The sequence below is a fragment of the Trachurus japonicus genome, chromosome 10, assembly GCF_045865225.1.
Source record: "Trachurus japonicus isolate A0001 chromosome 10, Traja_1.0".
Lineage (NCBI taxonomy): Eukaryota > Metazoa > Chordata > Actinopteri > Carangiformes > Carangidae > Trachurus > Trachurus japonicus.
Window position 1 is genome coordinate 14,141,600 of NC_140916.1, and position 16,492 is coordinate 14,158,091.

The 16,492-nt window shown below is 44.1% G+C and overlaps 1 protein-coding gene across 8 annotated transcripts in view; it reads right to left on the minus strand.

Annotated features, from left to right (window-relative positions):
- The window catches only part of pcdh19 (protocadherin 19), a 54,708-nt gene that overhangs the window by 18,463 nt on the left and 19,753 nt on the right, over window positions 1-16,492 (minus strand). For 4 of the 8 annotated variants that reach the window (XM_085789371.1, XM_085789378.1, XM_085789373.1 and 1 more), the window contains 2 exons: window positions 6,421-6,480; window positions 4,515-4,698 (listed from right to left, as the gene is read on the minus strand). In XM_085789371.1, coding sequence (XP_085645497.1) covers window positions 4,515-4,698; window positions 6,421-6,480 — 244 coding nt within the window. The remainder of the gene's footprint in view (window positions 1-4,514; window positions 4,699-6,420; window positions 6,481-16,492) is intronic. The other 4 variants (XM_085789379.1, XM_085789374.1, XM_085789376.1 and 1 more) reach the window with 1 other exon arrangement.

Below are 16,492 nucleotides of genomic sequence, written 5' to 3' on the forward strand. Positions count from 1 at the left end.
TATTTTCCCTCACTAAGACTGCTTACTAGACTCTCAGCTCATCTCTCCATCTCTGTCTCCCTCATACACACATACACACACGCACGCACGCACGCACCCTCCTGTGTTGTCAGCATAGCGCTGTTCCTGTTGCCTTCCTGATTCTGACACCTGTCAGCATTTTCGTTAGTAGATCAGAGAACTGCAAACTAGAAATGTTCCCGTGTTGAATTTAGGGCAAGTTTGCAGGAGAAACATGTGAGGTGCCTCTACTCTTTCTTTAATTCAACAGGGGAAGGGAACTGCTTGACTGGCACAAAGTTGAGAGATGTGGGTTGGAGATGTTTGCAGTCACTCGATGGAAACAGAGGAGAAAGACAGAGGGACATATGGAGGGAGAGGGAAAGACAGAGAGAAGGTGGAGGGGGGGAGCTGAAATCAATTAGGAACAGCGAAACCCTGTGGATCTGCTGATGGAAGAAGGGAATATGGAGAAATCTGTGGCCCACGGAGGGGGCTTCCATTCCTGGGCTCCAGCTTCAGGCACACACCCACAGGGAGCTAACAGATAGATGAGAGATATTCTCCAGAGGTGGAGGCCAAGGAATATGTCAGAAATAAAAGAGGCCTGTTCCCTGCTCTGGTTAATTGAGCAGTCGTGGATCCCTTTGAGTTTAATAAGCCAAAAGCAGGGGATTTTTTTTTTCCCACATCACACATTGACCTGGAAGTAATTCCAAAAACCAAGACCACAAACCTCTAAACCCATAAATCGGCCACTGTAAAACAGCATCATGCTCTCCATTTCCCTCCCACAGAGATAACTCGCGCGATTTAACAATACATGAATCTTAATCCTTAAAAACCATGGCTCATCCATATCCAGGAGGAATTAAAGTATGAGCTATGACAATCAAAGTGAAAAAAAAAATAGATTTAGCTCTCTTTGTCACAAGCCCCCTCTGAGTCTGTTCCCTTGCTTCTCCCCTGACACTAATGGTTCTACAGAGCCAAAGCTAGCATGTCACACATTTCAACCAAATCCCCCCTAACTTCACAGACATGCCTATAAAGATAAAGAAGAATTCATTTTATATAGCTCTTCTTCTCAGTTTATAGTTACAGCGATATCATTCATTTTTATTCTAAAAGCAGATATGAGGGAGCCATTACATGTTAAAGATAGCCCTTCCTTTATAGATTTTAAGAGATTTAATGTAATTTGTTCTTCAGACACTTCCCAAATCTAATCCACTGGGTGAGAATATTTCAGGTCAGGCTTTCAAAAAGAGCGCACACGGCTCTTCAGAGTCTTGGCAGGGATTCAACAAAGAGGCATTCGCTGAGATTTAAGTCTAAAATCTATTCACAAGCACTTTGATGGAAGTTACCTTGGTACTGGCTGGTGCAGGGATAATGAATAGTGTTGTTGAAACCATGCCGCTGAAGAGGGGGGAAAAAAGCATAACTGTGATGGACAAAAGCCAAATCTCAAACTCCTCAATTGACACACGGGGAGAGAAAGAAAAAAAATGCTTCATGTGACATTATGCTGGGTTAGTTAGCGGCTGAAACGCGTCACACAAATGGATTCCCACATGAAAGCCCACAAGATGATGCGGATGCAGGGTCTTTGTGAAAAGGTAACGGCTTGTCTCCTGGGCAAACAACACCTTTACATGGCGCTGGGAATGGTAAACATTTGCACTGTAAAAAGCCTGAGAGTTTAACCCTTCCTCCTTCCCCCTTCTGGCTTCCTTTTGTTCTCAGCACTTATCAACACAAGAAAACAGAACAATAATAACACACACACACACACACACAAAAAAACAAAGCTTCTATCCGCAGCCTGTGTGTGTGCTGTTGTCCTTTGGCAATTGCAGTCTCTCAACTTGTTTTCTGCCTTAGCTGGCAGGAGAGGCGCACTGTACAACAGAGTTCCTCCCAGAAGACATCTAAGCAGCGGGGTGTTTAGTGAACATGCCTATTTGTTTTCTGACAATTCTCTCCTTTCACTAGCGGATAATGTCCATTTTGTCGATTAAGACAGATGAGCTCAAAGTAAAACCACATCACCACACGGCTGTAACCACTGCGGTTCTCATATTATACCAAACTGTTCTATTTCTGCCACTGTACTCCTGTTGGTTTTCACAGAGGAAAATGAAGCAGGGAGATTGGGAGGCTGGTGTTCTCCTGAGGAGGCACGCACACACGCACACACACACAAAAAAAACTGAGTATGTAAAATCCTCACACTGCGCCCTATGCTGAATCTGCCCATCTCTGTCAGCCCACCATGTCTTTTAACTATGTAATTACACCGTTGAGATGGTAATAGAGGGACGATTTCATTTGCTCAGTCATTAAATTTCTGCACGTGTAAGGATCTTTGGTCAATTCATTTAATAATTATGAACTCTCATTACTCTCTGGTGTGACCACTGCTGCTGACTGACTTGTAAAACAAAGGGAGGAGAAATTCAAGTGAAGCCATTTTGTTAAGTTGTTAGTGTGGAGAATAGCCAGCCAGAAGTGAGTGTGTAAGTGACCGTAATAAGAAAAAAAAAGAAAAAAGAAGAGCAAAGAAAAGCCAATAACGAACCATCTAATTGTAATTCCAAACAGATACTTTGTTATCATGTATTCGTTCTGGTCAAAACAATGGACAGCACTGTGAAATAGCCTCTTGCCTCTGTTTACTAGCAATGTGGAGCTGCATTTCACATTCAGGAGGCATGCATCCATTTTGCTGAAACAGATACAATCATTGGTGGTGTTAATGAAAAAGAGCTGCCTGAGAGAGCTCTCCCCACTTGTAATATTCTTCATGTACATCATTTCTAATTGTCTCCAATAATGAGATCCCACCACTGGAAGACCTGTCAGCATGCATTTTTTAGAGGCACAGGGATTTTTGCGGGTTGTGAAGTAATTACAGTTGGCAACTAATAGTCAGCAAATTCACTTTTCATTGTTCATTACTGTCTGGTGCCACTGAGGGAACACCCAGTCCAAGTTGATTCTAATGGTCACCATACTCCCTGACCCTATATACGTCTATCTGCATCTCTCAGCTAAGTCAGAGGAAGGTATACGCGGCCAGCCATGAAGGTGGACCCACTTGCCTGACCCCATTCTTCTCTAAAATAAACTGTAGATTGTATAATAATATTATTATGACCCAATAAAAAAAACACAAAGCAAAATCGCAAAATTGCTCAAAGTGAAGCGTCTGGTAACTTAAACATGGCAGGAACCAGCCGAGGAAGAGCCTTCACACACTGCTTCTTCAACCACACCCACGCACTTCACAGTCCACTGATAAAAATAGATAGATAAATAATAAATAAAAAAATCACATAATCTTCATTCCTTTATGCGGTTTTATAAAGTAGGGCTGCTTTTCGTTATCTCTTGCTCATTAAAATTTCTCCTCTATATATGAGCCGAGGAGGAAGAAAGTAGTGCGAGCGAGCGAGCGAGCGAGTAGACAGCCTCGCTCGGGCAGTGTTGGTAAAAAGGAACCAAAATTATGTCGATGTTAACTGAAGGAAGGAAAACTAAATTTGGCACGACTTCCCGAATTGGAGCACGACACAAATGTAAAGTTCAGATACAGCCAGTGAGATCTGTAAAGTGCTGTCCTCAAGAGTGTGCTTTTAAAATGTAATGTGCGGTCTTTCCTCCTCACTCAGAATAAAATTGCTAATGTGAGTCATCCTAAAATGTCTGCAATTTTCACACACACGCACATATGCGCCGGCACACACGCACAGACACACTGACTCCCGTGCTCCGCTGAGCTCTTGCACCTGTGCATGTGGTGTTTCCTTTGAGCTCGGTAAATACCCTCAGGTGCATATAGTAACATCCTGGCCTGCTCCAGACAGCTTTATCCTGCTTTTTCTGCTCCCTCTCTCTCTCTTTCTCCCTCTCTCTCTCTCTTGCTGACCCACTCTCTTCCTCAGTCTGACTGGCAGTAGTTAAGAGTGAACATGACCCTTACACTGACTTCTGCCAACCAAGTGGATGTCTTTTTAAACGGTGAGTCAGAAATGAAACATCAACATTAATTCCCTGCTAAATGATCCCACTGAATAATGGATGAGGGCACGTGGAGATATGTAGATTTCCACCTTCTACCTTTGTGAGCCTAATTGCTGCCATTCAAGCACATCTGAAGTCAGCCTGGCTTCAAGAGCAGACATGGCTACTATCAGTCAATAATGTTGCCTAAGCCTGTATCAAAGGGTAGCCTTAGCTGTCAGAGATCCCTCACATTAGCTGCTCTAACAGGACATCAAAGACAAAAAATCTGTGTTGTTATTCATACTTGCACTTCTGAGGCCTGCAATGGGCGTAATGCACCTTAAAAGATCCTCTAGTGGCATAAAAACAGACTCGAGCGCAAACACACACAAACAGTCTTATCTTGGAAACTGGCAAACAAACTCCAAAGGATGTTGCAATCCTCTGCTCCGCAAACGCTCACACGCCGCACACTTTTCATGCAGCAGCACATATTTTCCTACCTTGGTCTGGCAGCTGGCAAACATTGGGGGGGACGGTCATGTTCAGCACGTCATTGACAGCCGTGTCAACATAGTGTCCTCTCTGGACATCATGTTCACTGTCGGTCTGGTCGCTCTCCTCGTGGCCGCTGTCCTTCAGACTGTTCCCCTCCAGGTCCTTGAATGTCGATGTGCTACATGGGGGCCAGGAGGGAGGAGAGGAGAAATGTTGATTAACTGTCACGTCACCTTCTCTCGCATGCTCTCCTTCGTCCTTTTGCCTCTGATGGTTTGTGACTAGCTGTCCGTCTTTACCTACGTCCCTTTATGTGTCCTTTCTCTGAATTATTTGCCCTTTTTACGTGATCCATTTCCATGAATTCCAAATAGGTGAACAGTAATTTGTTTTAGGGTAAGTCTTTGTTAAACACTGCACTTGCAGCTCCTGTGCTGGCAATAACCATGAAATAGGAAGAGGGTTTAAATCTGTTGAGAGCCTTTTTGGATTAGGTGAACATTTTTTACCTTCACAGATAGCACGGCAGCTACAGGGTGTTTCAGACAGGGACATTTTAGATGGATGCACTGACTTCAAGGACATCGCACTGAACAAACAGGAGGCACTGACTCACTACAATCAAACAAATACTGCAGTAATCAGGAATTCCTGGAAGGAAGATGGATGTAGGAAACGCTGGAAGCATACAAACTGAGCATCTGTCTTGTTTGGGGCTCACAGTCAATAAAGAGGGTGGGGTGGGGGGGGCACAATCAACAGCTGCACAGTAACAGCGTGATTTCCCTTCATTTGATTTCCATCCCACTGGAACAAATTCTGCTTTACAAACAACACTAAATAGGGGTGAATATATGAACATGTGTTCTTGTGCGAGAGAAAAAAAATGTGAATGAGTGTGCGCAAAGGGAAGAAAAGAGGTTAGAAAAGAGTCAAAGGGAAGAAATAGAAAGTAGATTGAACAAAAGTGTGTAAACAAAAAGAAAGGTAGAGCAAATGAAGGACAGTACAAGGTAGCTGCATTCCCCAACCCAAGCCTCACACACTCCCGCCTTGGAAAGAGAGGACTGCAGTGGAGGTAATGTTGGCTCTCTGATGTTATCACTGTAATTGCACCTGTCCCAGACCATAGGCTCGCTGGCTCCTGAGGGAATTTCTTTGTAGTGTGCTGCAGAGGCCCCACACTTGAATACTCTTTGTTTACATTAATGCAGGGAATCTTTTGGGGGGGGAAATTGCCATAATGGCTTTTCAAAAGGCTGGGATGGCCTCAAACAAAAGAAAGCCCAGACTATTCCGTAGCTGCATGTAAAAAGGGAGAATTGTAGTTTGGAGGAGAGCCTTGTTAGAAGAACCTCTGCGGCTGGAGGGAATTATATGACCCCTCCATCCCAACCTCCGACCCTGCATTCCTATCTAATATCTTGGCTCAGGTGGGCTGAATAACAATGCACAATGAAAACTATTCTTCATGTCTTCACCCAAGGAGAAAAAGAACAATTATTAACTGTTTATGAATCTGTTGTCTTGAGGAACAGTGGGGAAATCTTTTGAATACAATTTAATCATTAAGTACACACACGAGCCACATGTGTTACTGATGAACAGAATTACAGGAGGGTAATAAGGTTATCTGTAAATATGAAAATCATTGCGCGCAGATTCCGCTGCTCTGTGTAATCGAATAATCTGAAAGTATGAGTTTGTAGCTCTTTTCAACAAGTGTCTACTAAACACATTATTGAGTAAATGCTGTTTACCCCCAAATCTTATCCTCCCATTGCACTTACACCAAATGGAAAACACAGTGGAACACATGCAGCTGCAACAGTAGCCGTGCACTCATTAGATAAAACAATTACAGATAACAACGGTAACGAGATGCTGCTAACAGTTCCTAATCAAGACATACCTTTTAATGAGGTGGGCTCTGCTGTTCACGTAACTGGAGTCAATGGAATAATTCTCCGTCTGTAAGAGAGCAATGCAGGGGGTGGGGTGGGGTGTTGGGGTTTGGGGGTGAATGGGTGGGTGTGGGGGTTGTGGTTGAAGAATGATAAGGAGAAGGGGAGGGGGGGGGGGGGGCAGAGAAAGAGAGAGAGAGGGGTACTTTTAATAATGGAAGCAACCAAAATAATGTTACCAGTAATTGGCTTTCAGTAGAAATGTTATTTTACACAAAGGCCCCGGTGAGCAGCCATGGCTTTCATAGGGCTGTATCCTATTCTCTTTCAAAGCACACACACAGAGAGGCTGACTGGGAGCTGAGAGCCGAGGAGAGTGCTGCAGTGAGCGCAGCCTCTCTTCTCCTCTTCACCCTCCCTGCTCTCGATCCCTTGCTCCCTCCCTCCACTGCCGGTCAGCCCACCGTCTTTAAAGTGTAGTCATTAGGGAGAACAGACTATCATGCAGACAGAGGGAGAAGAAAAGTTTCCCTTTTTTCTTCTCTGAACTCTTCACTTTTACCATGTTTGAGAAGACATTAATGTAGAAATATTAAATAAATAACTGCAAGAGAAGTAGATGAAATTAAGAGTGTACCAGGGGAATCTTAACTCTGCAATTGCAGATGAAAAGGCTTTCAGAATATGCATACGATAGATCTCTGACCCACATTAGAGAACACAGTTCAAAGGCATCCTAAATTTGCTTCTTTTTTTCCCCCAACATTTATTTAGCAAGGAGAATGAGTAAGAGCACATGGACAGTGGAGGCAACGTACACAGAGCAGGTAGCCCCTCCTGCATCTGCCAAGCATCTACTCACACCAGGCAAGATGTCAGAGGGCCAAAGGGTATCAAAGCCTCTCAAAGGACTTTCCCAGTCCTGCGAAAAGGCAGGATACGACCCTTTCGACAGTGTTTGATAAGATGCAGGTGTTTTCTGCAGAAAGAAAGCAGAACCTTCACTTAAAATTCCACCAGGCAGATACTGTATCCCGATAAAAGCTGTGAGTCAATGGCTGACTTCCGAGGGAAGTCTACAGTACCGATATCAAGGAAATGTTGAAAAAAAAAATTCTCCCCTATGATAAGAAAGGTTAATGTAGGCACAAGAGCACAGTTGCTGATTATCAAGCGGGCTACACATTTCAGAGAAGCCTGCTGTTGTGGTAGCAGTGGCCCTGCACAGCTGTCACACACAGTGACCAAACAGATTTGGATGTAAACTCATTGTGGGACTGTGAACACACTATCCTCATTAGATGCTAACCAGATTGAACATCTTGAACTTTTTCAGCGTTTGCGTGGAAGTGAACCAACAATGCCGAGGTGTCAGAGCAGCGAGGAGGATGGGAGTGCAGAGGAAATGTCAAACATTAGTCCTGGTCTTCTTGAATCAATTTTTGAAATAAATGCATAAATATAAATAATGCTGGCGGATCAGCTGCCAATGTGTGGTGTTTACCTCTGGCAAATAGCCCCCATGACCTGTTGGCACTCTATGAAAAATGTAAAAGCCTGTTAATCCGATCAAATGCATGTCGTTGTTTGTTTAGATTCTTGGTACTGATGCCATTTTTTCATGGCTTCAAAGACAACATGCTGGGTAGCGTTATCATCTAACTGAAGCTGGCGCTTGTCTCTTTAGCTGTTCGTTTAGCTGCTCATGTGCATGTCAAAGGTGCAGTTATCTTTCGGCGTTCTCCAAAGTGCAGAGGTTTGCCTTCACTCATCAGCAGATAAGCTGTTGTTTTGCCATCTCACCTCATTTTCTCTTCATTATTTTTGCAAGGAAATTGTATAATGATAAGCAACAATGCAAGGGCAGGCGTCTGATTGGGATGTGCTAAATTATGATGCAACATGTTTGTGAAGGTTAGCATCACTCCATCGCGTTTTTTTTTTTTTTTTTTTAACATTTACCCCTAATTAAACTTTAACTCATTACTATAAAGAAGATAATTCATAAAAAGGAATTTAATTAACATTTTATTATTAGCCCTTAATTTGGAGCACGCCATGTTTGTTCTCTTGTATTACCCCTGACTCCTTTTGTTCCCGTTCAGCTTGACTCCATTAAATATCAAAGGTAACGGCAGTGGCAACATCCTGCAACTCAGATTAATCATCAATTAAAAATGATCATATATTATTTTATTAATTCATAATTCATGCCACATTTCAAAAAGGTATATGTGGGTTTTGTTTTCTTTCATAATGTAATCTTATACTTCCTTTGAGTTTTAGACCTATAACCACACTGCACGTGTGTACTGTATACACTTGTGTTTTGTTCTCTGCCTGCTCCACTTTGGTGTAAGTGAGCACGAATTAAACTGCCTCATCCTCTACAGTGGCTGTGCATCCAGTAAGAGACTAATGAAAATGCAAGGCATGAGTAACAAGGGGAAAACTTCATTTAAAAGACAAGATAGAAAATTTCTTGTGAATGTCACTGTGGCTGCAGCCTGAAATTGGTTTGGACGGCAGGTTCTATGTGAGCACGGCCTGCAGAGGAAGGGAGCCTGCCCCTGCTTTCAAGCTGTTCCAGTCCTGAAATGGAACTGTACTTTCCATAATGCAATTCTCTCTCTGGATCTTTGACATGAAGCCCTGTGTAGTGTGTGGTAGGTACATCCAAAAAGGAGACACTTGATAATTTTCCCACATTCTGTGTATTCTGCATCACCATCTCCTCCACTCCAGCTCATCTCCACCACAGCAGCCTCTCATTAATCAAAGGCTTTAGTGAAGATAACCACATTTCCTCTATTTATCAAATTGTCAGTGGAAATAAACAAAACACCCAACATGTGAGAGCATAACCTTGGGCATTGATGAGTCACTCATGAGTGCCTATTCTGAGGAGGAATCGGATGCATTAGCCCGGGCTTCCTGTAAAGAAATGTAATGTCTGCCCCCACATTTCTGATTGACCTCAAATTGGAGGACATGTCAATATATCTTTCTGGGGGGTCATGTTACAGGCAAGATGATGAGGACTGCTTAACTACAGCGAGGACGCCACAAATGGCTACTTAATCAGGTTGGACAATGTGTTGTTGTGATCTGAGCGGCCCCAGTTTGGCGGCCAGAGCCACTCTATCCCCATAATTATTGTTCCGTTTCATCTGGAGGGCTGGAGGGAGGAATGTAGTCCCCGCTGCCGCCGGGTGACTGATAGGTAGTGTCAGGATGAGTGGAGAGGGAAGTGGAAAGAAAGTGGCGAGAGAGCTGGTGAAGATGGGAGGAAATGGGTGAGTCTTGACCTGCGGGAGGTTTGCGGTCCAGCTGCTGCAGCCCAGTAGCTTTCCCCTTTTCACCCTTTGCCTCTTTCTCTCCAGTAAAAAAAAACCTGAGGTACAAGGACGATGGGCCCGCTTCTCTGCCACTGAGAGGAAAAGCAATCTCCTCGCCTAGTTGCTGCCGTAAGATTTGATTTTCCTTCCTCCCACCGTGACAATTGGTTCTGTAGTCTGGATGCAAGTGTATTCATTGTGTGGGGGCATGGGGAGCACCATGGAGAAGAGGAGGGGTGGGGGAGTGAAGACACCAGTTGTTACACCAGTAAACACCCGACAAGTTCAGCAGATGTCACACAGATAGGAGAGAAAGAGAGAGAGAAAAAATGTCACACAGCTGCCCTACTGTATGCGTTATCGGGGCTGACACAGCACATACATTTAAACAAGGAAGCGAGTTAGGAAAATATGGACAGATGCAGCGACATGCTCTAATAAGATGGTATTTTGAAAAGAAAAAAAAAGATGCACGAGATGACACCATCAGCAATCTGTTTCTTACTCATGAATTTAATTTGTAGACCCTGTCTTCTTTTACGGTTTAAAAAAAACAAGGATTGACATGAAACCAGAATGCGATTTTAAATCACGCTATTTAACCTTGCTTAAAAATAAACGCGTATCATCAATCTTTGAGGCAAAGTTAATATTCGAGACAAACTGTAGCCACTAAATATGAGTTAAATTGCATAAAAATAGGCTAGAAGGTTTTCCAGCAGGGTGGGGCCGCTTACACAAGACTGCGTCAGAAAAAAAACTCAGCATCTAAAAGAAGAAAAATCGATTGCACGAGTGAATGTTTCATGTCTGTCATGGATGCGACTCTTTAATGTCATCAATTTGGCTGACAGAAAACATCCATCCATGCTTGTTGTGGACACAAAATGCTCTTACTGCCACACTAAAATGCACAGTTTAAACGTACAGAACAACAGACTAGACAGAATCAATTAAAACTGTCAGATCGAATTGTGCTGCTTCATTCTGTGTTTAAGCAGTCTGGAGGTTGTGCCTCAGTCTTCGTTTATTGTTGCTGCAGCTTGCTCATGGACTCCCCTCGGTCCCACAAGAAAATGTTACACATAATGTGCCTTGTTATTGATATCCCGTTGCTAAAGGAAGGGATGAGAAGAAAGGGATTCAGAGGGTTTACAGGGCAAGCCAGCTGCAATTAGGAAATAAAAAAAGGCCTTCATTATGCAGCGAGGGTCGGCTGTGGTTTGGTTGCGAGTTGAGAAAGCAGTGATGGGTGAAAAAGTTAGTGGATGAGGGATGCTCAGTATCTGAAAACTAGCTGTTTATACATGCATGCATTCCCAACCCGCCCATGTAATTTTGCAGTGAGGATGCTGAGGCGTGTGTGCGTGCGTGTGTGTGTGTGTGTGTGTGTGTGTGTGTGTGAGTTTGAGTGTGTGTGTGTGTGTGTGTGTGTCTCAGCGGGTGACTTCTCATCCTATACACTGTGTCTATGAAAAGAAATGCTTTACTTTCAGCCTCTTGCACATTCACATTCTTGCATACACAGACTCTCTCTTTCTATTTCCTTACAAAGGCGCTGCTGCAACAATCCCTGACTCGCGGGGTTGCGCTGGCGCCTCGACCACCACGTCTCTGTGTCGACATCCAGCAGCACCTCTAGGCATCTCACATTTGGTCTGCGCGACACCCAGAGACAAAGACACAGACCACCAAAGCACCTGCTCACAGTGGGTCTATATTTTGTTTACCATGTGAGGTGGAGAAAACATTCCTCAGCCTCTAAGCTGCCATAGCCTTCCACCTCCGCCACCTCTCTGCCCTCAACCCCGACGACCATCATCACCAGCTTCTTCCCGATTATAGAATTTCCCATAGATCCTCTGCCATCTGCTAGATTATAGATTTCTCTTTTCCTTTTGAGAGGGCAAGGCCCCTAAGGGAGGATCAGTGGTAAAAAGGGTGAAAGAGTGCCTGAGGCACAGCCATGGTTGTGGATGAGATTACATTTTCTATTTCTGTCTGCTAAAGGGGGCCTGCCGTGATGAATACAGAGAGTTGTTACCATTTAATATCAACTGGCTCCCCTGAAAACTCAAATTATACACAATCAATTGTGACAGAAGGGTACATGTGTGACAAATAACCTGCCACATTCTCTGCATCATTTCACTTCATCACCCATCAATTCAACCCAAACCCAGCAGCACATTTGAGAATCAATCACGTTATGAAAGTGAGTGATTCCTGGGAGAGAAGGTTTTTAAAAGCTTCCTTGCGTCGCCGCAGCCTCTCTGCAGCCTCCGTAACCGGACCAAAAGAAACTGGGTGAATTAGGTGCCATAATGAGGTCACTTGTGTCCTTGTGCTGAGTATTGTTTTAGCAAACTCCCAGCTTCTCCGCAACACAATGACACAGATACGTAAACACGGCGCCACTTCCTGCTTGCATTTCCACCTCATTTTTCCTGCCTTCCCGTGTGAAATTGAACAAATATTTGCCCATTCTAACCAAAACAATCACTCCAACCTCTGTTCAACTAAGGAAAAGGTCCAAAGTACTCAGGCTTGTGCTTGCTCCACCTGTATATCACCCCCCTCCCCACACACACATAGGAAACTGCAGATCATGCGGCTGTCTTGTATTCTGGAGCTAAGACAATAGTCCAGACCAGTCTCCATGTCACTCAGGCCTACAGGCTCCACAGAAGTCCAGTTAGTAGATATGTGATTAATTATACATACATTGATAGAAACAACATTCATTATTCATGAGCTTCTCAATGTCAAAGCTATTTCCCTCCCTTTCAGGATGATGAAAAGATTTTAAATAATAGGCCCCCTCAGCAGACGCCTGCATTCCAGCGGAGTCTGCTGACGCTAAAGAGGCTTAAGTCAGAGCTGTTGTCTTAGCGGGGAATCACTGGCCAGGCTCGACGTGTTTCAAACTGTTGGTGACTGTGTGGCTTCCTGTGTCGGTGTTTTGTGTTTTGTCTTTGTCTTAAAACAAACTAGGTTGGTGTTTTTAATCCTTTCACATGGAGGTATATAGTGTCCACTCAGAGTGAATAGAGTCTACTGCGTCACCAGGCACATACAGCTGGATAGGGTTTCATTTAACACCTGTTCAGCACTCAGGTTTGCATGTGTTTTTTTTTTCTTCTTTCAGACTTATTCTATCTGCATGTCAGAAAGAAAACCTGAGTATCTCTATGAGATTACGATTCATGGTTTTACATAGTGAAAAGGGGGGAGGGAGGAAAAAGACTTGATTATGTACGCTGTTTCCTGAAAGAAATCGGCTTACTTTTCTTAAAGCCTGTGGAGCCCAATCAAACTCAAATAGCAGGAACTTCCCCTTTAGGCGAGTCTTGAGGGATTTTCTTTAATTTGGATGTCAGACGGAAAAGTTTTCACACTCCTCTCATCTCCAAATCTGTTAATGTGTATGGCGCCACATGAGAGAGGTAGATGGAGACTTTTTTCTTTTTTTTCTCCACAGACTCTGGAAGTGTTGAGGGTAACATCTAATCCAGGTGGATTTTGTGGTTTCTTCCGGGGCGTCTGGGAATATGTTTTACAAACATATGTTTATAGCAGTCATTTGATTATTCTGAGTGAGTTACTAGATAGCATTTTCCCTCTTGCATGTGCCCTATATTAGCCAGTGTTGAGGGGGAAAGGGGGGGGGGCACGCTAAATTAGTGCACAAGGAATTCCCAAAGGTTTCTCCCATCTCCCCTGGGCTGGGCCTTAAAAATAAACATTCAGAAACACTGCAGATTATGTAAACACATTTCCCTTAAATGCTTGCATGAGAGCAGTTTCTGAATAAACAGCCTCTCTTTGAGCCACTTTTGAAATCTGTAAACTTACAAATATATTTTTTTTGATTAACCCAGTGCTCACGAGGATGACAGAAATTAGAGATCTGTGAATCTGTGAGGAGAGCTTATCAGCTTGCACTCTACAACATGGTGGAGCACGGCTTGGTACATTTTCTCTTAGCAGCTTAAAGGTGGCTGCCAGTCACATCGGCGCTGCTGTAGTCTCTCTCTCCCTCTCTCTCTCCCTCCATCTCTCTCTCTCTCTCCCCCTCCCTCTTGCTTTTTCTCTCGCTGACTGTGACAAGGCATCTTTCCAGACATTTTAGTTGGATGGAGATTTGCAGCAGCTCATTACAGACTGGGAGGCTCTGTGAGTGGATGCAGTCACTCGGAGATGGATTGAGTGGGTCTGTTTATTGACATGCCTTAATCTGACACTGGGTAAAGGGAATGAGTCACCGCCTCCAGACACACTACCACATCACAGCCACTCCAGCAAATAGGGAGGCAGCACCCAGGATACAAGTGGAACTTCATCAGTGCTCATTAATCCAACTACCCCGGGCCACTCGCTCAAACAAACCATGTTTACTCTGTGTGTTGGCCGGATGGAGGGGTGATGGAGCTTTTCAAAGGGCATGTGTGCAGGTGCTCAGATCCGTAGCGCACACACAAATGCGCATTCTGTCGCCCCCTCCTCCCACCTAAAACACACACACACACACACACACACACACACACACACACACACACACACATACAGTATACAAACATGTACTTCAGACTTCAGCTCATCAAAAATCCCGCCGCCCTCTTAACCCACAACCCCCCAAACACAATATCTGCGCACACCAGCTGCTAAAACTCAGTCGATGCACTTTGTCTCGCAAATCAGAGCTGGTGCGCAAAACAGGGGTGGACGATCGGGCACAATGCCAAAGTACGTATCACTGAAAATGGGTTTTTATTAACCAGATGGGCATACGAGATCTTTTAGCTCACACCACCACAAGGCTTCTCCTCACAGTGATCCAGCGATGGCGTTAGCTTTTTTGATCCAGTTTTTGCCAGAGCTTCAGTGGAAGCACATCTGGTGCTAATATTTGGGATGGTCCTTCTGGGCAGCTGTCAGTGCAGGGATTGACAGCAGAGTATTAGCTGTTTGCACATCCCCGCCACATCTGTAAATCCAGCTTGTTAACAGGAGTAGGACAGGCTGCCATCAGAGCGGAGGAAGAACAAAACAACATCAAATGCTATGTGGTCCAAGCGTTTTGTTTTCCATTACACTGCTCTTTAGTACATTGTCTGTGACATGTGAAAATGTGAACCCTTTATATTTTTACATGAAAGTGTAAATTTGTGAAAAGGGAAAAATCTACACCTTAGTAAAAACTAAAAAAATATGTGCGAAATGTGTAAGACATTCACAAACAAAAATAAATCTCTTGAAGAATGCGCACACACATACACACAGGCAAAACAAACACAAGTCTGTGAGACAGAACGGCACACACACACACACACACACACACACACGTACAGTTGCAGTGGGGCAGAAAGTCGGAGCGGGCCCTGCTGTCGTCTCCGTCAGGGACAGCTTGGGAGCAGGGCCAGTGGAGAGGGGGCCAGATGCAGCGGGCTTGACCCATTCATTCACGAGGGAGGGGGGTGTTTCAGCTGCTGAAACACACAGGGATTAGCCACACTGACTTCATTTAATTTAATTTGTATTAGGGCCATCTTTGGGGGCAAACATCGTTTTTCACTGCGGGGGATATACGGGGTCATGGAAAACAGCAACAGACGGCGGATCGCTGCGTCCTACCCCTGCAGTGGATCCACAGGGGAAGGCATGGCACTGTATTCTCAAACCTCAGGCGCACACACACACACACACACACACACTCGCACTCCAGCACATATCTGTTTCCCCCCTAATTATGTCTATATTATTAAGTCAAATCTATCCCGCTGAAATGCATCTCAGACCATGCATCCACCTTTCCTCAGCTTGGATTCTTGAAATAAAGACCTTGAATCCTTTTGTTCTGCCACCATAAACAACATGTAGTAATTTTCGGCGCTTATCAAGGCTCTGCTCTGTGCTTGTGTGCCTGTGCATCTGTGTGTGTGTGTGTGCCCGTGTGTTGCCAACACGCACACTAAGCTGTTATCTACCAAGAACATATCTTAGGGGTGGATGTTTATCTGTGCTGATGCAGATTGGAGGAGTTCTCTTTGTCTCGGTGCACTGGTACATAATATTATTTGTCTTTTGTTTTTCCACCGTTTTTTTTCTCCTAGGCTGATATAGTTTGATATCCTATGGTGGAGAAATCCTTTTAGTTACCCCCAGGCATCTAATGTGCTTTTACTTGTAATCTGGGAATTTAATAAATGAAAGGGAGAGGGCAAAAATCTGCACACAATCGAATACAACCCTTTGTATTACGTGGAACATGACTTACAGTGTTATACGCACAAGGGGAGAAACAACTGCAGCGAGTGAGCGAGTACCCAACATGCCCACTCACAATTTACAATAGCTCTGTAGAAAAAGTATGGCAGCAATCAGCCATCAAGTCTGCTATAGCCAAAGCCTGTGGTCATAGGACGGCATCCTTTCTGTCTTGTGCGGGTGACAAACTCTGAAGGGAAGCTAATGTACCATGCACTGGGAAAAGTAGTTTTATTACAAACACATCCAAAAAATAAAAAATAAATAAAGGGGAAAAAAACGTGTGAGCTGCAACAGCATTGCTTTGTCTCTGCAAGACAGAGAGGACTGTACTGCTGGAGCCTGTTCAAGACTATCAGGCACTCGCTGGCAATAGTTTTTTTTTTTTTTCTTTCCTCTCTCCCTCAGCCCCTATCAAAAGATGTTACTGTGTAAAATGTCAAAGAAAAAAGAGGCAAGAGAAGTAATCTCCTT